This window comes from Panthera pardus, unplaced genomic scaffold (genome assembly GCF_024362965.1).
Source record: "Panthera pardus isolate Hobbes unplaced genomic scaffold, ASM2436296v1 HiC_scaffold_8, whole genome shotgun sequence".
Classification (NCBI taxonomy): domain Eukaryota; kingdom Metazoa; phylum Chordata; class Mammalia; order Carnivora; family Felidae; genus Panthera; species Panthera pardus.
This window is the reverse complement of record NW_026527013.1, coordinates 132,730,980-132,753,254: the sequence shown is the minus strand read 5'-3', so window position 1 is coordinate 132,753,254 and position 22,275 is coordinate 132,730,980. Positions and strand designations below refer to the sequence as shown.

General features: G+C 40.7%; 2 protein-coding genes across 2 annotated transcripts in view; one reads left to right on the top strand and one right to left on the bottom strand.

The window, feature by feature from the left end:
• MDFIC (MyoD family inhibitor domain containing) overlaps positions 1-12,660 on the bottom strand; it is an 88,254-nt gene extending 75,594 nt beyond the window's left edge. The window contains exons 1-2 of the mRNA XM_019418066.2: positions 12,349-12,660; positions 11,881-12,066 (exon numbers count right to left, since the gene is read on the bottom strand). Of these exons, the coding sequence (XP_019273611.2) occupies positions 11,881-11,965 (85 nt within the window). The 5' untranslated portion in view covers positions 11,966-12,066; positions 12,349-12,660. The remainder of the gene's footprint in view (positions 1-11,880; positions 12,067-12,348) is intronic.
• LOC109248443 (uncharacterized) lies at positions 11,964-14,237 on the top strand. The gene is made up of 3 exons (XM_053896739.1): positions 11,964-12,221; positions 12,337-12,823; positions 13,140-14,237. The coding sequence occupies exons 1-3, from the start codon at positions 11,964-11,966 to the stop codon at positions 13,346-13,348; spliced, it is 954 nt and encodes a 317-aa protein (XP_053752714.1). The 3' UTR covers positions 13,349-14,237.
• The last annotated feature ends 8,038 nt before the right edge of the window (positions 14,238-22,275 follow it).

Below are 22,275 nucleotides of genomic sequence, written 5' to 3'. Positions count from 1 at the left end.
ATAAGCCACCTCAAAATATTCTACTGAACTAGGCAGAGGTATATGTAAATGTACAAACCAACCATCAAATATATTTTCTACTCGTTAACCATACTTTATTTGCTTACTTCATGGAAGACTAATATAAATGATGGTGCTTGGCAGAAATCTTTACAAAACCTCAAAAACTTAGTGTAAAACACACACTTATTCATATATAAAAGGAATACAAGTACCATTCTTTGTACTTAAATTTGGGGACTTTTGCATGTTAGATCTCATCCAATTCAATTTAATATTTGATAATAATCTATGTCAGATTATTTATAATCTATATATTATGGATATTCTTACTGCTGTGCAATCTATATTCATACCTCCTTTTTCTGAAAACAAAGCAATTGTTTTAAACAATTCTTACTCTTCCTTTAAAATATCAGCATCGTTTCAGATGGTCTATGTGTGTTCCGGTTTATGAAATCTCAAGTAATCCAAGACTAAAATCTCTGGGAAAAGTTAAAAATCTGGGTCTGTTTTTCCCAGAGGCTCAGAACAATGTGGAAATCTACAAATGCTTCCCATATGTAACCTTTAAAAATCAAAGATAAAGCAGTTTCCAGGAAGACCTAAGGTTCTGGAATTTTACTTCTTCACTCATCAAAACAACACAAACAAACAAAACCCTCAAACCTAATGACCTTCAAGAAACATTGCAAAACCAACCTGCTTTGCCTAATGCTCTAAAATGGGTTAAAATCGGGGCACCTGGGTGGCTCACTCAGTTGAATGTCAGTCAGTTGAACTCCTGATCTCAGCTCAGGTCATCATCTCACAGTCATGAGATTGAGCCCCACAGTGGGCTCTGCACTGACAGCACAGAGCATGTTTAGGATTCTCTCTCTCCCTCTGTCCCTCCCTTGCTTGCACACATACACACACACACACACACACACACACACACACACACACACACACACGTGTGCTCTCTCAAAAATTTTAATTAAAGAACAAAAAATAAATTGGATTAAAATCTCATTGTCCAAAAAAGGTTAAGATAACCAAAGTATTTTAACAGATGAATAAGCATATGCATAAAATTTCATAATTTTGTAAATACAAGAATTATTATATAAGCACAAATCATTATAAATGTTTATAGAACTAAATGCCTGAATCAATTTAATTTAATCAATTCACTGTTATCAATATTTTGAAAAATAAGACTGAGCAAAATCTAGTGTGCATTCATTCAAAGGGCTCCGTATGCATTTAAAAGCTTAGGGTGCATTTATATTCAAGAGTGATAAAAATGACATTGACTCAACTGGTTTAAAATTTGGGGGTAGGTAGAGTGGGTTATACACACAGCAAAGCGGAAAACAATTCCAAAGTTAGATAAATATACAATTGAATAGAACCATGCAAATGAATAGGTACAAAATGTAATAATATCTCAATAAATCTGGGTTCTAAATAAATGGCAGAAGGAGTAGGGAGAGGTTAGATGACAGAAAGCTGATACCGGCAACCGGGGCACATTACCTCGGTCATCTTTATCTCCTGCCCTTTGACATCCAAACCTACAGTTCTTTCTCCTAAAAATATATTTTCAGGATGACCTACCCTGAGGCATAGTAAACTCCTTCCACTTCAAATATATGCTCATTTGTGTTCTTTCAACCAAGTATACTCATGCTAAAACCAAACACTCACAGGCTAATGGAATTTGGAGTTAGATGAGCTTTTAGAGGTCTCAGCCAACCTGCTAACTTGAATTCAGATGAATACCTTCACCATCCAATATCCCCAAGAACAAGCCAAGGAGTATAGGCATGACTACTTCTGGGGCAGGGAAATAGCCTCAGCACACCATTGACTCCAGTTTGGGACTGTTTTAATCATTCACAGGCTTTCCTCACAATTGGCTAAAATCTACTTCCTTACATTTTTCGCTGATTCATCATATTTTGCTCTTTGCAATCAAAGTCTAATGTTCCTCTGTGACCACCTCATATTAGAAAATATCTCATGCCTTTGTGTCTATTTTCTCCGTGCTAAACACCCTCAATTCCTTCAATCGCTTTTCGGGACCTTTTTTAACATTCTGTTCACCCTTATAGACAGGATAGTCTTCTTCCTCTTGTCTAGAAAGCCATCATCAAACAGTTTGTCTTACTGTGGAAATCCAGAGAGGCCATATCTGCAGCAGTTTTCTTACTTGGCAATTGACTAAGCCCATTACAAAGAGGAATTGAGGACTCTGACATCTTCCTCTTTTTTTAAAATGATGTCACACACCCATCTTCAGTCTTTTGTCATGATCACTGTCGTAAGTGCCACAATTCTAAAACTTTTCTGTTACTTCTCAGTTATATCGGGTGGGGATGAACCTTAATGTGGCACTGTTACAAGAATGAAGGCCAATGGAAATCAAAAGTGAACCAAAGGGGGTTGTTTCATCTGTAAAGCCTTTTTCAAAGCTATGATTTGAGTCCACTCCTGATATAAGTGAGAGATGATGGAGAAGAGCATTTCACATAGTAGTGAAAACACAAATAAAATAATGATAAGAGAAGCAGAACCATATTGCCATTTATTTTTTGGACTTCAGTCCAAAACTGACGTGGCTTCTTGCCTTCAGGATCATTTCTTTGAGACATTGCTTTCTTTGGATTCTCCTCTAAGACAACAAACCCATTCTGGCCCCACAATCTTTGTAATCTCACAAATGGCTGATGGCCTCCAGGAGGAGAACTTGTAAATCCATTCCTCTAGACTTGCTCCCTGTCCTGACCTACAGATTTGAAGTCTCACCTCTACATGAATATATCTTTGGCAACTCAAACTCAACATTTCCTAAAATTTTAGGAATTCATCACCACTTCTCTTCTGGCCCTGTTTCTCCAACTATAGTCTATATCTTGGTCAGCGGTGTTCACAGAATCATCTTTCAATTCTCTATTTTCTCCGCCCTAACAGAGTCAACTATGAGATCCAGCTAATTATAACTTCCCAATCTCTCTCAAATGTATATTTTCCTATGCCCACTACCAATGCCACCTTTTTCTTGAAATTTTTTCAACACAAAGACTGAATATGTTACTCCTTAGCTCAAGTAAAAATTCATTTTGCATAGTGATGACAAATCGGTATATTGTCATGTTGTACATATTTTAATGGAAGCTCCTACACCTTTCCCATGCTCCAAAATTTCATCTTGTATTTCAGTGAGAAATAAAGAGTAATACCCCTCAGAAAATGCAAGCTGCATGAGCGATGGAAAAACAAACAACAGAGGAGGTCCACGTTCATAGAGCCCAGGAGATCAAGGGCTGATCCAGGGAAAAGAGTAGGAGGACCTGATCCTAGAGAAGAGGCTGGTTCCTTTGTGTGTTCCAGCTGCCTTCAGAGAGTCTGTCACCTACTCAACCACAAATTGCTTTATTTTTGGTGCTCAACTCTGCATAATTCAAAACCAAAAGACCTGCAAACTATGTCTTCTTCAGATGGGATCACTAGCAGCCCAACCCAGAAGGAACAGACTTCTTGCCACTCTGGGTTTCTCATTCAACCTCTGAATTTGTATGCTCCAGAACTGCACCAGTCAGCTGGCAACTGGCCATAAACTAATCTGTCACCTGGTTCTTGTTGTAATCTTGAATTGATATTTAGACAAGGAATTAACTTTACAAATTCCTTGTGGGCAAACTACGCATTACAGATTCTTAATCTGCACAAGACTTCGCACGCAGTAGGCACACAAAAACGATTTGTTGACAGGGCTTCTCTTCAAACGTATCAATAATGAAATCTATGTGCTGGCCAGGAAAATTAACTTCAGATTCTACTCCTGAAACTAGTAAAAAAAAAAAAAAATCAGGCATAAAAGCACATGCATATGAATCATCTTACTTCAGATCATGTGGGTGTGAATCTGAAAACAGAAGTGGACTGCAAGTAGAAACCACAAACGAAATTAATGTTAAAATAACTCTGTTCGTAGCTCCTACTTAGTGAACCCTAACTGATTAAATTAGAATCTTTTTAAAACACAACTGGCTTTCAAACTCAAGGTTAAAAGCTTTCCTTCTGGAGAAGATGTATGCGAATGTGAAAGCAGATACGAAAAGTTTAAGTAACTTCAGGAAAGTGTCAATGGCAAAAGGAGAGGAGGAAAGGGAAAAAGAGACACAGACACAGAGATAAGGAAAAGAGAGAGAAGCATCCAAAACACTGGTGCACAAATACATGTCTGATTAAGACAATGGGAGGAACCACGGCGTCCTTCATCTGCTCCAATCACCAACATCCACCTGTCCAAACATCTAGTATCTAGACAGTGCAGGATCAATCTTTCCTTAGTAAAAACTGAAGAAAGGCTTTTAGAAAAAGAAACATAAAAATCACATCCCCTAACTTTATATAGGGTAGAATAATCATGTTACCTCAGAAAGACCATTTATTTGGTTGAATCATTTCTCTCCTTTGTTGGTTATTGTATCGTTCTAATTTTCCATTTGCAAATGGCTTAACTTCAGATTATGTCAATTTAGGTTTCCTTATTTTCCCCAAATCTTTTATTATTATAAAAATATAATGATACTAAAATAATTGCACACAGCTATTAGAATTTTCCATGATATCACCTCAACAAGATCCAGGAAATAAGGTTCAAAGAAACAGGAAAGGCTCTTACACACCCAAAAATTCCAGTTTCCCCCCCCCAACTAGCCCTATAAAGGTCACTCAAATATATATATATATATATATATATATATATATATATATATATATATATATATATATATATATATATATAAATGTATAAACGTATAAATCCTTACATGTTAACTGACCAAACAAGGCCAACAGGCATGGTTTTGCTGGCCAGAAACCTTAGCCTGACAATTACACTGCTGGGCTCTCTGGCTCCCCATACACCCTAGAACCCAAGACTCATTAGAACAAACACACTCTTCTCACACATGGGTAATCCTCCTCCTTTGTCCCCCACTGCTTCTACCCTGCCAACCTCCAACCCTATGCTAATTCCAAAAACTCATTCTATCAGCTCTATTCCCAAGCTCCCACATGCTCCTTGCTGAGAAAGGCAATCAACCATGCTGACCGTGTCCACTAAAAATTCATGGCATTCATTCTCAGTTAAGCCCTCAGTGCTACAGAGCAGCCCTTTTGTTTGCCCCAGATTGAATCCCTCTTGAATACTTCATTCTTTGAAATCTTTTCCACACATCTCAAATTTCTTGACTCATCCTAACCGCCCCCCACTCTTGCTCTCAGCAAATGTTACCATCTACTTTGCTAAGAAGATCTCGGCCTTCCAAGATCTCTCTTTCTCATCAAACTGTGTCTAGATTATCATTTATTATTTTCTCCCATGCCCATCTGTAAAGGGAACGTGGTCTACTTTCCTATGACTGGTCTCTGTCCGATTCTGTCCCGGAATTTTACTTTTAATTACACACACCCACCACACCACCACTGTACCCCATACACTTTCAACTTCCATCTCCCTCTCTCCCCTGGATTTCTTTCCATTAGCACATGGTGAGCAAGCTCAAAATCCACCCAACTGAAATCCTCTCTACACCTGGTTTCTCCCTTAACAACTTTTTTCATCTTCCGTGACCACTAAACCTCTAAGTCTTCTGTGACCAATCCTTATGGACTCTCTTTCTGTATTCTTTTCCTTCTCCTTCCTCAAGTGTGGCCATGCCCCCAAAGCTTCTCCTCAGTCCTTTCCCTCACTCTTGTGTCCAGCCATCAACTATCTGGTGGTGAACTCTGACCCTGTGAGCTTGACCCTCACCACTCTCCTACTTACAAGTACTGGCTTATCATGGCAAGGGATAAGCTCCAGGAACCAAGATGATCCAAAGAAGACTCAACAGCTACTCCCATGTTTCCACTCAGGCTAAAAAGTCAAACCCCTGGATTACCTTGAATTTCTACCTTCACACTACCTCCCGTATAAAATACGTCACGTCGCTGAACCATATCAATTGGATACAACAAAACTTGGACACTATGCTTTAGGAGATTCACAGCTGAGTAAGTAAAACTTAAGGCCCTCAAGGGGCTCTCACAGCTAGGAAGAACTCTATCCTACTTTTGCTATTGTTTTTAAACCCATTTCCTCGATCAAATTCCTAGTGGGGCTGCCCTATGTCCTTTTTGTCAAGTGCCTGTCATAGCTTCCCGGATAATCACTGCCTTCACTCTTGCCCCTCGTACCAACATCATCCTTTGCACTGCCACCAGATTTATTCTCCTAAAAAAACACCAATTTGGTCCTGTCCTTCCCCTTCTCAAGAACTTTCAATGGCTCACCATTGCCTACAAAAAGGATATACAAACACCTTAGTGGAGAATTAGAGCCATCCTCAAAATTACTTCAGTTTATCTTTACAACTTTACCTCACTCTTTGTTCTTTGATACAGCCCATACAAAGGGCTTAGTGAAGCATTCAACATTTTGTAATAATCACCTCCCAGCTTTGCTCTCCATTATCCATCTTCACAGAGATGAGTTCTATAATCGTGCTTCTTTGTCCAGCTCAAATCAAAAGTTTTCCTTGCGGTTCTTCCAAATGCCCCAGCTAGAGATACTTTCTGTCTCCCATGTTCTGCCATCACACATTCTTTTTACGTCTATCACAGCACCTATCAGTCTACCTTGTATTACAGTTATGGGTGAGTGTAGGTGTTTTCCCATCATTCAGCAAGACCCGAATTTCATTCAGCGTATTCCTCTCTGTACTTGTCACACAGCAAGGTTCAAGATGAATATATATATATATATTCGTGTGTGTGTGTGTGTGTGTAGGATTGAATATTTATGAAGCATTTGAGTAAGGCAGAAATAATGCAAAGAGGAAAAAAAAGGCTATGGTAGAAATGAAAATTAGTAATAAATATTTAATATAAGTTGATTCTAATTTTTTGAGATTAGGGAACTAAATATAATTTATCACTGTTTCTATGAGAAAGGGTAACTTAGGTTCCAAAACTCCAACTTACAAATGAACACAACCCATGTGCAAATTATGCACTCTTTTCCTTATTATTCCATAATGCTGGGATCTCCGAAGAGAAGCGTAGGGTGGCAGGACACAAATATCTACTGAGCTGATAGAAGAAAGTACTAAAATACCTATTTCACTTATTTTTATCTCATCCACTTACAATTTTCATCTCTGTATTTCCTTTTTAAAGTTCACAATACATTTGTGTTACAGTCCACAAAATGTTAGAAAGTTCTTTGAGGAAGAATACACTCAGGATTATTTTTATTAATTGGGGTATGTGATAAACATGCTGACGAGTAGTAATGTAGAAGATACACAGAGTGATAGGATTTAAAATTTGGAACTTGAAAGAGAGACTGTTTTTAAAGCTTTCTGAGGCCTAACTAAAAATGAGAGACTTAGTAGAAACCTATCAATATATCTTTCTGCAGACAAAAGCCTATATAACAATTATTTTCAACTAGAGATAAAGAGCACCTGGAGACTGTTAACAATACAGATTCTTGAGCCTTCCATATCCAGAGATTCTGATTCTAAAAGTCCAGAGTGGGACCAAAAATGCCAGTAGCCTTGAAATATTAGGGTAGTATCTCAATGCAACTTACATTCTTGGCCAGATAATTCTATGTTGTGAGGGGCTGTTTGGTCCTAAGCATTGTAAGATATTTAGCATTACCCCTGGCTTCTACCCACTAGATCCTAGAAGGACCCACTCCACTCCCTGTATGTCTACCAAACATGTCTCCAGATGCTGCCAAATGTCTCCTGGAGGGCACAATCTCCCCGGACTGGAACCAGAGAGAGAAGCTATCCAAAGAGGATCCACTTTGAGAAATTCCATCCTTAATCAGAAGGATAAAACAATATGATACGTGTCTAAGAATATGGGTGTCACAAGCATACATTGTATAAATTGAAATAAACAGGCTTCCCATAAAGGAAATCTGATTAGCCACTATAAACTCCTGACAACTTAGCTAAGCTTCTAAGTCAAAGCTCTTCTTATGTAATTTCAACTCGAAGATTTTCTCCCTAGCTTCTATTTTAAATTATTTTTAATTAACTTCACTGGCATTTTGCATCCTGCTATGAAAAGTCTGCCTAATAGTCTCAGAGGACTCTCCCAAGAGAGAAGAGTGCATTAAATCACACATTATCACATTAAAGTATATTCCAGCACTCACAGTCCAACAATCGAAGTCTTGGCAAATGCAGGGAGTGGCGGGGGGAGGGGGAAGATGCAGGGACTGGAACAGGCTCAAGTGATTCACGGTATCTAAAGCCTATTATCTTCGATTCATCCATCCGTAGGAAAGATTTATATTCATTCTTTACTTCAACCACATTTATCACAATGACATATATTCCCCAGTTTGTGGTTCTACCCTGATTTCTATGGACTGCATGAGACCTTGGCCAAGTCACCTGAATACTCTGGACAACCTTTCTAAAAAGTGAGCCAGTTGGGGGCACCTGGGTGGCTCCGTCGGTTAAGCATCTGACTTTGGCTCAGGTCACGATCTCATGGTTCCTGAGTTCGAGCTCCACACCAGGCTCTGTGCTGACAGCTCAGAGCCTGGAGCCTGCTTCAGATTCTGTGTCCCTCTCCCTCGGCCCTTCCCCCACTTGCACTGTCTCTGTCTCTCAAACAATGAATAAATGTTAAAAAAATTTTTTTTAAAGTGATCCATTTGGACTAAGTTATTTTTATAAATCTTCATAGTCCCAGGTTGCAAATGTATGAATGAAGTACTTAATTAAAAAGCTCTTCCGAGTACATGGATTCTAGTAACTTTTGCGCAAAAAAGTAAGTACCTACATTTTCAGTGATAACACAATGAATTTTAAGATGTTTAATCCAAGAATGAAAAAAAAAAATGACAATCAGATGAATCACGTATACAAGATCCATTCTCTCTTAAAACAAAATTAAGTTTGGCCCAAATTATCCTTCATCTATCAAGACCTTTATACAGGGACTTTGCATGGGACAGCAAATCAAACCAATCTTTCAGAAGTTAGTCACAAATAGGGAAACAGTTATAAACACATGTTTACATTCTAATTTCTAGAACAGAGATAACACATCAGCTGCCTAGAGGCCATATCCAGCCTGAAAGCGTAGTTGTTTTGTTGGCCGGGGCAAAATTGTATTTCATCAATTGCCAACTTTTAAAAAGGGAGAGATGATACATAAAAATCTGTATTTCCAGTGTCTCTTGAAATACTGGAAGATATTAGCCCAAATGGCAACAATGAGCTGGAGCTGAGCATCACCACCTCCTGGCCCATGGGCTGTCCCAGGGCCTACGATCCCTGCTGCTTACAAGCTCCTCACACCCATCCTGGTTCCCTCTTACAGCCTGGAGCATAGGAGCTTATGTCCTTGCTCTGCAACAATTTTCAAAATACACAGAAAATGTTTTTAATGCTTTCAAACCAATAGAGTTTTTCTTGCAGATCACAGGAAAAGAGCAGAAGTTTTAAAGAGGTAGAACTGTGCTCTTAATAAGGAAACCTTCCTAACCCTGAATGCCGTTACGTAGAATCAGCTACACTGTAGGTTTCTAACTAACCATCTGGAAGAACGGAGAAAGGGATTTTAGATTTGATGGGGAGTTCACTAGAGACCCCCCTATAATTTCTTTTAACTTTAACATTGCATGCCCTTAGTTAGGAGTGTGGATATCTCATCATGATATAGTAATATATGCATAGGTTTTATCTTGACATCTATCTATCTTTGCCTACAAGGTAAGACTTGACCTTATATTTCCTCTTCATGAAAAGATATTTTCTGCTAATTGCCATAAAACACTCCATTTTTCTCACAGATTTTAATATATAGAAATTTTAAATTAAGTTTCAATTAACTAAGCAGCCACATCTGACCAGAGAATTATTAAACTATTCTTCTGAAAAGATGATAAAGAATCCAAGGACAGAGGAAAGAACTCAAGAGCTGGAGAGTAGGGCACTCTGTGAGCCAAGCTTCTTTCTTCACTAATGCCTTTACCAAGAGGACCAAACTACCTATGGAAGGCTGCATCTGCAAACTTTTACCCTACCCACTCACTCCAAAATTTGTTTTCTTCCAATATACCTTATGAAATCTGCTTGTATGAGACATAATATTTTAGCAAGAATCTGAAGATTTTCTTCCTAAAAAATCAGTACAATCATTACCTTATATTACACGTACAATTAAATTGATGCTTACAGGATGTGAGTCAAAGATAAACTAATAAAAAGGCGGTATATAACTATGTTGCTGAGGGTAAGCCGATTTTCAGGTACAACATAACCCCAAGAGTTTCCACACTGGTAATCCTGTACGCAGTCAACTGCACTTCAGACCATTCTAGATGCTCACTTCCTAAAATCAGAATCATGTGATATTTTACAGCATTGCACTGCATTATATTACACACCACTGCAAGTTCTAGCTGACTCTAACAATGCGTATTATTAAAGTAAGTTGGACACTGTAGATATCACCATGTCCAAATCAATTGCTTTTGTAGCATGTTTGATGTGGATTTTGACATAAGCATTGTTTAACAATAGTGATTAACAGCTCAAGTGTGAAACATCAATGAGTCGATAAGACTAGGAAGGGCATGCCTAACAACGGGAAAATGACTGTTGGCAATACAATGTGCAGAGCATGGGCTGCTTCTGGGAAAACATGTTTATCATTCTACTTCTCTGATTTGCTCTATTTTCTGTTTAGAAAAAAATGACTCACTGTTTAGAAGCAAAAAGCAATGATAAACATAATTCAATTTAACAGCCCTGAATGCCAGAACATTTTAATTTAGCCATGGATGTTTTCTGCTTTCACCTCTTTTGAGTTCAACATTAACTTCTTCCTTTCCATTTTTGCAGCTTGGGGAAAAAGAAAAAAAAAAAAAAAACAACAAAGAAACAAAAACAAACAAAAAAACCCACACCAGTCCCAAGAAGCTCACTACATTATTGTCAAAGAAATACAAAAGCTATCAGATATGCTTAAAATCAAGAGTATAAAGTAGGTTTTGAAGACCTGGAAAATTATTTAGCCCAAATCAGTATCAGAACTTTCTAAATCAGAGCCACCGTTAGAGGAAACTGCATCAGAAGAGTAAGGCCCTTGCTCACTGAAAACCTCAAGGATGTTACCTTCAAGACAGCAAAGATGTTGCCTGACTTGTTTATAAGCTTGTTAGGGAAGTCTCCCAGAAACAAGATCATATTCTTTATAGGCTGCCTGTGTTTACACTTTGGAAAAACACAAAGGAGCTAATTCATTCTTGCCAAGTGTTCCTTTTTAAAGCATGCTGATTTCAAAACAAAACAGTTATTGAAACGTATGCGGGAGCCATTCCAAAGGAACTGGTCACAGAACCCCAGATCATCAACTGAGCTGCAGAGTGGCTCACAAGAAACAAAGATGAGCCCAGAGTGCTTAGCTTGTTCAGAGAGCAGCAACAGACCTGGATCTGAGGAAGACACAAAAACTGAAGTGAAGCAGGCGAGAGTGCTTCAGACCCCACATATGGGAGTCTTAGGCCCCAAAATGCATATGCCTAAGAAAGAAGCAATCATGTCATCCAGTTTCCCTGCAGTCAAAGGAAGGGGGAGTGGAAGGACCAGCGGATCCCGCCCTCTTATCCGGTTGTTGATCTAGGGCTGGAGTCCTGGAGAACTTTCTTGAGTAGCACTAACTGTGCAAAAGTTCACAACTACGGGGTGAGACTCCGTCCTCACTGCACACCAACCTCCACCCCCCTCCCTCAATCAGTAAATGTGTGGACAAATTTTAAAATGCAACAACGACAAAGCGACTCGCAACTTGCGAGCAGGCACTCACCCTGGGCTGGGGCGCCCAGCCGGCCGCCGCCCGCCTCGGCCCCGCGCTGGGGCCCGGGAGCCAGGGCTTCGCCCGCGCCGGACATGGGCCGCTCCACCGAGCCCGCGCCGCGCTGCCGCCTAGCTCGCCGCCCCCGGGGCGGACGCGAAGGGCTGTTAGGTGGTGGGTGCAGAGAACTGACTGCTTCTGGTGGGGGGGAAAAAGTGTTTTCAGAGACCAGCACGCCACCCCTGCAGGACATTCCCTGCCCCTCCACCTCCCTCCCCCAAACCCCACCCCAGAGAAGTTTTGATTTGAAACCCGGGAGGAAAACTGCTACCCCGCACGTTGACAGTGGTGGAGTTGGGGGGCGGGGGAGGGCAGTGGGAGGGAGGCACTGAAAGGGGGCGGGGAAGGGAGACTGGATTTGGAAGCGCGGGGAAGGGGACCAAACCCCTCCTCCTTCTGGCCGGGGAGACCACCACCTACCTCGGCATCCCCCCCCAACTCTCTCAAAGCCCCTTCCTCCTTCTCCTCTTCCGCCCGGCAAAGTTAGCGAGGATCCAGCAGCTTCGGCATCTCACCCCAGTGGCCTGGCAGCAGTGGCGGCCGCCCCTGCGCGTCCCTCCCCGCCTCCCTCAGGCTCAGCCCAGACACTGCAGTGGCTGCAACTGCGCCAGTGGCCGCTCTTCTGACTCCGTGCTCTCCGCCCTCTCTTTCCAGCCAGCTCAGTCCGGCCAGCTCCCCAGGAAGGGGGCCTGTTCCCCCTCTGGCTCTCTGTCACCCTGCCACCACTCCTCCACTCCTGAAACACTTCTCCGTCTGTTGCTCTTTTTCATCACATCCGGATCAGGAGGCCTCGAACTCTTGGCGGGCCGCCCAAGGCTGGGGGCGGTGCAATGTGGGCTCCCTCGCCCTGCACTGTCTGGGTCAGGAGGCCAAAGCCAGAACGGGCTGGCTCCGGGTAAGGGGTTTCTCTAGGGGCTGAGAGAAAGGAGGGAGTTGGCTGGTCCTTTGCTGCCTAGGCGTTTTCCTGCCCAGACTTACCCCATTCCCTCTTCTCCCAGCCTTTCTTCCCAATTCTGCCCCAGACCCACTGAAGATCTGGGAACTCCCTGAGTGAAGGAGAAACCTTCAAGGGGGGGACAATGCAAAACAAAAAATATAAATATTTATCGAACTTTCCTGATAGGATAGTAAAAGTGTGGTTTTGAAACCCTGACCCTTAGCTCAGTGTTTAAACTCTATGCCTCTGAAGTTACCTTTATTCTCTTTTTCAGGTCTTTATTCTGGTCCAACAGGAACGTGGATCAGTAAAACCAGTTGCACTTGCTTGAATCAACTGGAGGCATCCAGGCAGACAAGGTTGACATCCCAGAGGACGCCCTGGCCCAGGGCCCCAAGCCAGGCCTTGCACAGTGAATGGCTTCGGTGGCAAGATAAACTTGTGGTGGGAAGTAAAAAGCCAACTAAGTATCAGGCGTTCTGATTGTAGCATAACCTGATGAGCCTAGAATAACTTGTACGAAGCAATTTGCAGGTACAAAGTACTTTAATAATGTATTCAGGTAACTTTTGTTCTTTCATTGCAAGCAAAATGCAGAATTCATTTCTAGAAAGGTAGAACCAACTCATGCTTTAAATCTCTAGGCCAAGAGAGGAAATCAGTCATGTTGTCAACATTGAAGAAAATATACACTGGATGCAGCTTTCTAGGTGTATCAATAATATCCCAGGAATTTCCTTTCTTTAAAAAACCCACTGGAATTGATTTCAACGGATTGAAAAAAATCCATTTCTTAACTTGAAAGTGCCAGTGCAACCCAACCCACTTTCAGTTAAACCTGAAGAACACAGACTTTGAAGTTGCTGATGACAGTGAGGTCAAACTCTACATCCCAAAAGACAAAGGACATTTTCCCTAATGACCTATGCCTAATTTTTTTTTTCTTCTGTTTTTAGTTTAGACATTTCAGAAACAGTGTGCATAAAAGTGCCTTCACTTTGCTGAAAACTTGTACAGGGGCCTGGACTCTAGAATCTGCTTGATAGAAGCAGATCAATTCTGAGGATGACTGCAGTTCCTTTAGAGAATAAACGTTTAGGAAACATCACTGTCTACTACAACATTATCTGTAATCAAAGGAACAGGGTAGGAAGTAGCCACTCAAAGATTGTGTTATCCCTTTTTTGCACATTTCCTTGACTTCTTTTTTTTCTAATCCCCTCACAAAGAGGTTACAGTCCATGAATATCAAGACGTTCTACAACTCTTCTACAAAGTCATAGTCACAATAAATATTTACTAGTTTCACACGGAGTGCTTAATGTTGCACACATGGTAAGGGATTCAATAAATACTTCTTGAATTTAAACATTTTACTTTTTAATGAGGAAGGAATAAAATTCAAATAAAAATATTAGGAATAAATGAGAGCCTGTATTATAGAATCACCAGGATGGTCAAATGCTGTATCTTGCTCAGCTGTGTGACTTTGGGCAACTTAGTCAAACTCTCTATCCCTTTGTTGCCTCATAAAGATGATAAGAGAAACTCTTCACAGGGTCCCATGAGGGATAATAAGCTTACTATAAAAAAATAATTATAAAATAAAAATATAAGTGAAAAATATAAGTCTCCTATAGCATTTGGAATGATGTCAGGTATGAGGACAGGGGGTCAATACCTGAGCATTATACAGCAGAAGCATTTGGATGGATTACACTGAGCATGGCATGATGACTAGATCACAAGGGCCACATCAAAATACCAGGTGTCAGGGCTCGTGGGTGGCTCAGTTGGTTAAGCACCCTTCGGCTCAGATCAAGATCTCACGGTTCTTGAGTTCCAGCCCTGCATCGGGCTCTGTGCTGATAGCTCGGAGTCAGGGGCCTGCTTTGGATTCTGTGTCTCCCTCTTTCTGCCTCTCTAGCTCTAAAATAAACATTTTAAAAATATATAGATCAGTTACCATACATACACTTTATAAATTTTCTGTGTTCTTAGATCAGCCCTACCAATAACTTGCCAGGATTGCACTGCTAGGATTTAGAACTCAGATCTAGGGGCGCCTGGGTGGCTCAGTTGGTTAAGCGGCCGAGTTCGGCTCAGGTCATGATCTCGCGGTCCGTGAGTTCGAGCCCCGCGTCGGGCTCTGTGCTCACAGCTCAGAGCCTGGAGCCTGTTTCAGATTCTGTGTCTCCCTCTCTCTGACCCTCCCCTGTTCATGCTCTGTCTCTCTGTCTCAAAAATAAATAAACGTTAAATTTTTTTTTTTTTTTTAGAACTCAGATCTATCCATGTTCAAGGCTATCTTGCTTCTTTAGGTAAACTCAGGTCTTCCCTCTGGAAGGTGTAAGGGTGGCATCTGATAGGCCAGAAATTAAGTGTGGGCTCCTAAGTGTTCCCCAAGCTGCCCACTTACCCTATCCCTTGCTGTATTTGTTCAGTCTGATTAATCACTTATCTTGGTTCCTGATGAGTGGCACTCCATGCCCTCTTCTTTCATGTAACAAATACGTTTGGAGGTGGAAGGCACTGTTGTGGGTGCTGGGGACGCAGCAGTGAAGATGATCAATGTGGCCACTGCCCTTATGGAGTCTCAGCCGAGGAGTAAATAGGGATACACAACCACTTACAACAACAGTTGCTGAGTGGCAAGGCAAGACAAGTTCTGGGATGCTAGGATAATAAATAAGCTAACAGGGAGATGTAGTCTGGTCTAGGAATCAAGGGAAAGGTCCTGGAAAAAATTATGTCTCTGCTGAGACCAGAAGAAGAAAGTGAAAAGGAAAGGAACAGACTGCTCTAGGTAGAAGGAGCCATGTGGGAAGAGGCCTGGAGGATGGAAGGGAGCCAAGCATCCTTGAAGAACTGAAGAAGTTCAGTGTAAGGGGATAACTAATACAAGGGAGGCAGTAAGAAAGATGGAGCTGAAGAGAAAATCAGGGGCCTTACCAGTGTTGAACAAGGAGGCTATTTATCCAAATTTCCATTTATAAAAATCATTCTGGAATAACGTATGAAACAACTTGGAGGCACTGAGATTGGAGCTAGGGAGTCCACTAAGATGGCAGGGGAATGAAGCCAAATAGAGGCAAGAGGCGGGGAGGAGAGGAATCCAAGGTGACTTCCAGGTTTCTGCATCTGGGTGGAGGCTGGTAATACCACCCACAAAGATGGAAACATTTAGGAGAAGCAGGTTTGGGGAAAGCTGCTGAATTGATCACGTAGATGATATAGCCTCTGAGGTACCTGCAACACACCTAACTGGAATCATCCAGAAGGTTGCTGGATAGGGATTTGGAACGTCAGCACATAGATGGTTCTCCACTGGCTAGGAGCTCTGAGTGCCCAAGAGGAATATGTAGCGTAAAAACAAAAGGCTTAAGACACAGCTATGCCCTGAAACTCAATACAAAGGTGTCCTCACTGGCCCCACTCCCTTTCTCCACACCCTTCCCAATGTCTTCATAATACTGTTATCTCCCTGGCTTGAGAACCACCACTATTTAGTCACTACTACCACCACTGACCCACAACCCCAGATGCTCATGGGTATCACATGATGGCCTTTGTTAAGCCAGATTTTGCCATGTCTCCTACTATAGTAATCTGGATGGGTCGAAACTTTCCCTGGGCAATTAAATGCTCTGGCTCAAAGCCCTCTACCTTTAAATCTCAATGTGTGGGATGCTTGCGTGGCTCAGTTGATCTAAGAGTCCGACTCTTGATTTCAGATCAGGTCACGATCTTGTGGTTCAGGAGTTCAATCCCTGCATCTGGCTCTGTGCTGACAGTGTAGAGCCTGCTTGGGATTCTCTTTCTCTCCCTATCTGCCCCTGCCCTGCTCTTGCTCTCTCACTCTCTCTTAAAATAAATAATTAAAACTTTTAAAAAAGATATTAAAAAAATCCCAATGTGTTTTATACCCATTTCTGTCTAGTGATATGCACTAGTGATGATCTAATGTGAACGCATTGTGAAAAAAGTCTGACATGAGCTAAACCGATAAAATGAACTAATTAAATGAGTTTATAAAGCATCATTATGACCTACTCAATGTCCATCATTCGTTCAACATTCATCAAACATTTATTGTGCTATGTACTGGGTCACAAGTTCGGGAGCTAAATATTTTTATTTGAGGTCTTGAAAAGCACCTAAATTAGTTTTCACTTGGGCAGAGGAATAGTGGCATAGCTCAAGTCAAAGTCAATATCCTTATGCAGTTATCTAAACCACAGTCACACAAATGGGGTATGTAATTGTGCATGCATCCCAGGGGGTGCACAAGACGATTCTCTGGAGTGTGAGAATATGAGAAAATATTCTAATACGAACATTTATATTTGTTTTTGTTTTATTATTTGTAAATTTGATTTTCGAGTATGTTTTACAATGTATAAAACACATTAGTACAAAAGCACTTGTGTATCATTTATAAACATATATTAGGGGTTCATACTAAAAAATATTCTATCATTTGCTTTGTAAAAAAAAAATGGTTTAAATGCTTTACATCATTCCAGGTACATTCATTCAGTCATTCCCAGATTATTCCAAGGTTAGTGTTTCTAAAAAACATCTATACCTACCTAATTTATGTCAAGGTGGGACTCTAGCAATCCCCAAACCCAGGGATGCAAAAATACCCCTAAGCCTCTAAATACCAAAAATAACCTTCATGATGTTCACATAGGGCCAACACAATGGCCATCGACTTTCTCAAACCCGACTCTTTGTGTGTGTGTGTGAACATATACTTCCTAAACAAACTTTATTTTCTATTGTGTTAGCTCACAAAAAATTTAGGGCACAGGGGCTTTGAGAAAAAGACATTAGCTAAGGGAGCTATTAGGTCAGAGAAAGTGACAGCAGAAAAAATGGCAGATGACAGATAGGGAAGATACAGGAAAATAAACACGTCATAACAGTGCCTTTGTGAATTCAGCCCAGTGAAACAGTGAATGTTCCTAATGAGGTACCTAGGTCATTAAGAAAAGATTCAGTTACATTAGTATTGCATTCTGTCTTAGGGAAGCAGTTCAGTATTTTTACATTTCAGGAAAAATTTCACCAAAAAATGTTCACATAAGAAAGAGAAAATGTAGCTACTTGAAAGAGTATCTTTCACAGAATTACATTTTTATAGCTGCAAGGGAAATGAGCAACCCCGATTCCAGGCCGATTTGTTTTAACTGTGTTTCTCCATCTCCTAGTGCTTTCTTGAAGAGGAGAGGTCAAGTGGACAGGTTTCTGGAATCCCATTCTTACTTCAAATAGAGCACTTTCCTCTTTTTCTCCATGACATTCTTATTGGTCCTCCCCTTAAAATTTTTTAGATGAGAAAACCGGTCCTTCTAGTTTTTAAACATTTGAAAACCACCCTCTTGTCCAACTCCTTCATTTAGCATGCAAAGAAATATAAAGACAAAGTCCATCAAGCTCAACAAGCACATACTGAGTATTCACTATATGTCAAACCATAGGCTGGGCACTTCCTCTATTCAAAAACAGAGGACGGGCACATGGATGGCTCAGTCAGTTAAATGTCCGATTTCAGCTCAGGTTCTGATCTCATAGTTCCTGAGTTCAAGCCTCACATCCAGCTCTGTACTGTTAGTGTGGAGACTGCTTGGGATTCTCTCTGCCCCTCCCTGACTTGTACTTTCTCTCTCTTTCAAAATAAAGACTTAAACTTAAAAAAAAAAAACAAAAAAACAAAAACAAAACAGAGGCAATAGTAGTAGCTCATAGTGGAACTCTAGGGGTAGGGAGCAGAGTAGGAAAGGGACAGTCACATAAATAAGAAGTGTAGTACAGGGTCAAGAAGAAAGGGGCACCTAACTGCTGAGGCGTAGGTGGGGAGACTCAGGGGATGTTTCAGAGTAAAGCTGACACCAAGCTAAGTACTGCTGATGAGTAAGAGTTTCCCTGTCCCAATGCTAAGGTAATTCCAGATAAAAGGCGTAATGTATGCAAAGGCACACTAGTGGGAAAGCCCCACAGAAGTTAACTGACTTGGCAAAGGTCATTTAGTGAGTTCATGACAGAGCTAGGACTAAAAACCTACATTTCTTGACATCCAGGCTTGTTCCCGTTATCTAGATAAGTCATGTAAATGAATTCATCATTTCTAAGGGATGCTGAAGAAAGGGCATGCCTGATCTTATATTTAGGAATTCCAAAAATTTTCTGTTGTCAATATGTGACCAAAGAGCTGGGCACAGGATCTCCTGTTGCTGAATTAGTTTGACTTGTCCTTCCCTCCAAGCCCTCAGTGTCCCTTTCAGTTGGTTGACTGCTCTGGCCTGGGGCACTGGCCTTCAGGGTATTTCCTTGCTGTCACTGTACTTTTCTGCTTGTGTTTTGAAGGAAGGGAGGGAGATATTAAGCCACACAGTGGCACATGTCAGATGAGAACAGTGTGAGTGAAGACAGAAATGAAAATGGGCGTATTGTACGCAGGACACAATAAGGAGACTTTTTCTTGGTAGACAGAAAGTAAACCTGGCTATACCAGGTATTATGGAAAAGTAATGAACACAAGAGGCCCTTGCAAATGATAACTGATCCGCTGAAACTATAATTGCAAGATGATTATGACAAAGACAATGAAAAGATAGTCAATCCTGGGACCTCCAATCAACTGTGGGTAAAAGGCAAGGTTTTCCTGAATATCCTCCCACTCTCCCTTATTCTCTCTCCTACTGGCCCTGGCATCCAAGCACTTGGAGCCCCAAACTATTTTCTTGCTACCCCAGTTTCCCAGCTTTAGACTCAGTACAAAGAACATGCCAAAATTTAAAGGAATGAATTCAAGTTGATGTATTAAACACAAAAATATAAATAACTCATAGAATGAGGACCAACAGTCCTGTTCCTATGTTAATAGTACCCCAAAAATGTATCCAGGCCCATAAGGGGACATAGACAGGTTACTTATTGCCACATTATTTTGGTGGTGGGGAGTTGGAGTCTGCCTGTTACCGCCATCCCTGGGAAAGCAGGAAGTTAATGGGGTAGATGTGGAGCCTGGGAGATTGTATAACCCTTAGAAGAAACAGATTATATGCACAAGTTAGCGAAAAAATCTGTCTTTAAAACATTGCGTAGTGAAAATAGTAAGAAACAGAATGTAATTTTAGCACAGCACCAACTAATAATTAAAAATATGCACACACAAAACAGCATACACATAAGCAAGGGGACTTAGGAAAACACCTTACAATGGTAATCTATTGAGGGTGGGGAGGAAAATAGTAAACAGGGATCAAAGAGAACGTATATTCCCGAACAAGCATTATGTACAAGAAAAGGAACTTGCAGACCAGTGATGATAAAGTGCCATGTATCAAGGTACTGATTAACTCACTTCATTCAGAGGTTCAAAACAATGACAACTACTACCACTAATAGTATTAATAATAATAGACTTACCTGAATTTATATTTGGTGGATTATCAGTGCAATAAAATGACCAGAAGAAACAAAGGTGTTGTGGCATATATATTGGGGGAGGGGTATCTTAAAATTATCCTTAAAATCACTACAATTACAATTACCTAATTTATCTGTGTTAAAGGTCAGCAACACCCCAATACTTTGGCTACTTCAGCCAACCTATACAACGGCATGTTTTCTTTTCTCACTCTCCTAAGGAGTGTTGTCACCGGCTGATTGGTGGCCTCTAAAAAGATAGTTCTACATCTGAATCCTCAAACGTGTGAATGTTTCATTGTTTGGTTTAAATGGTCTTTGCAGACATAAATAAGTATTTGAAATGAGGAGATTATCCAGGTAGGCCTTCATTTCAATGCCAAGTATGATGGTTATTTTTAAGTGTCAACTTGACTGAGCCATGGTGTGCCCAGACAGCTGATTAAACATGATTTCTGGGTGTGTCTGTGAGCGAGTTTTTGGGAAATGTAAGTATTTGAATTGGTAGACTGAGTCAAACAGGTGAACCTCTTCAGTGTAGGTGGGCATAACCCAATCCACTGAGGGACTAACTCGAAGAGAAAGGCAGAGAAACATTGAATTAGCTGACTGCTATTTGAGCTAGAACACTGATCTTTTCCTGTATTCAGCACTCCTGGTCCTCAAGCATTCAGACTCCAACCGGAATCTGTGTCATTGGCTTTCTGGCTCTCAGGCTTTCAAACTACACCACAGGCTTTCCAGGGTCTCCAGCTTACAGATAGCAAACCCTGGGACTTCTCAGCCTGCATCCAATACTTTGTAACAAACCTCCTTATAAATATATTATAAACATATAAATATTTTTATATACAGACATATTTGTATATAGATGTATGTGTATGTATGTGTGTGTACGTATGCAGAGAAGGCACTATAAAGGTGGATGCAGAGATTAGAGTTAAGTGGCCACAAGCCAAGGAAGCTGGCAGTTATCAGAAACCAAAAGAGGCATGGCACAGATTCCATCCCTGAGCCTCCAGAGGAAGTTCAGCCCTGTTAACAATTCCCCCTCTATAAGAAAACAAAGCTTTAGAGAGGTTAAATAAAGAACATTTGAGTACCGGTTATATCCTGGTTGTACAGAATTATTTTCTCAACTGCAAGATGTCAGGTACGCTGCTACCTGCTGGGATGCAAAGGAAAGTAAAGCCTTCACAAAGCTGTAGAGCCCTGGGGCAGGTAGACATTCATCACACAAGCACACCTATAAATATGGAAGGACTGATAGTGGTTAGTGAGGAAAACAATGGGTGCTGTGAGAGTGGGTAAAGGGTCCTGGAATTAGAAATGAAGTCTTTGCTCTAAAAGAACCTAACAACAGGGAAAGAATCAATAAAGATGAAACATGGGATTCATACTAGGAAGTAGCAACTGGGTCCTATGACAGAGCCTAAGAGGCGGCACCAAAGCCCGTCTGGAGGGATAAGAATTTCAAGAATGATACTGGTTTGGAGAAGAGCCTGAATGAGAAGAATTCAACCATAGGAAGAGGGGAAGGAAGGTAAAGCGGGCACATTTAGAGAATTCCAAACCCTGCACCTGTTTTTTTTTGTTTTGTTTTGTTTTTTTGTTTTTTTGTTTTTTTGTTTTTTTTTTGTATTTCTTATGACACATATGTCTAATCCAAAACAAGACCTCATTTATGCATTCTGGAATCTTTTAATTCATCTCAGAATTCTGTCAGAGGGATTTCTAGATTCAGTTTTTTCAATTTTTATTAAGTTTTTGAATTTTAATTCCAGTTAACATACAGTGCAATGTGTTAGTCTAAGTTTTTTATTTTAACTCTCTAATAATGAGAATGTTTAATTTTCCCCAGATGATGAGACATCAATCCATCTGAAGTATGCCCAAAATGCTATTGGCTATATGGTGCTAGCAAAATCTACCTGGTAGCAGGAAAAAAAAAAAAAAGTATAGTTAGAAGGCTC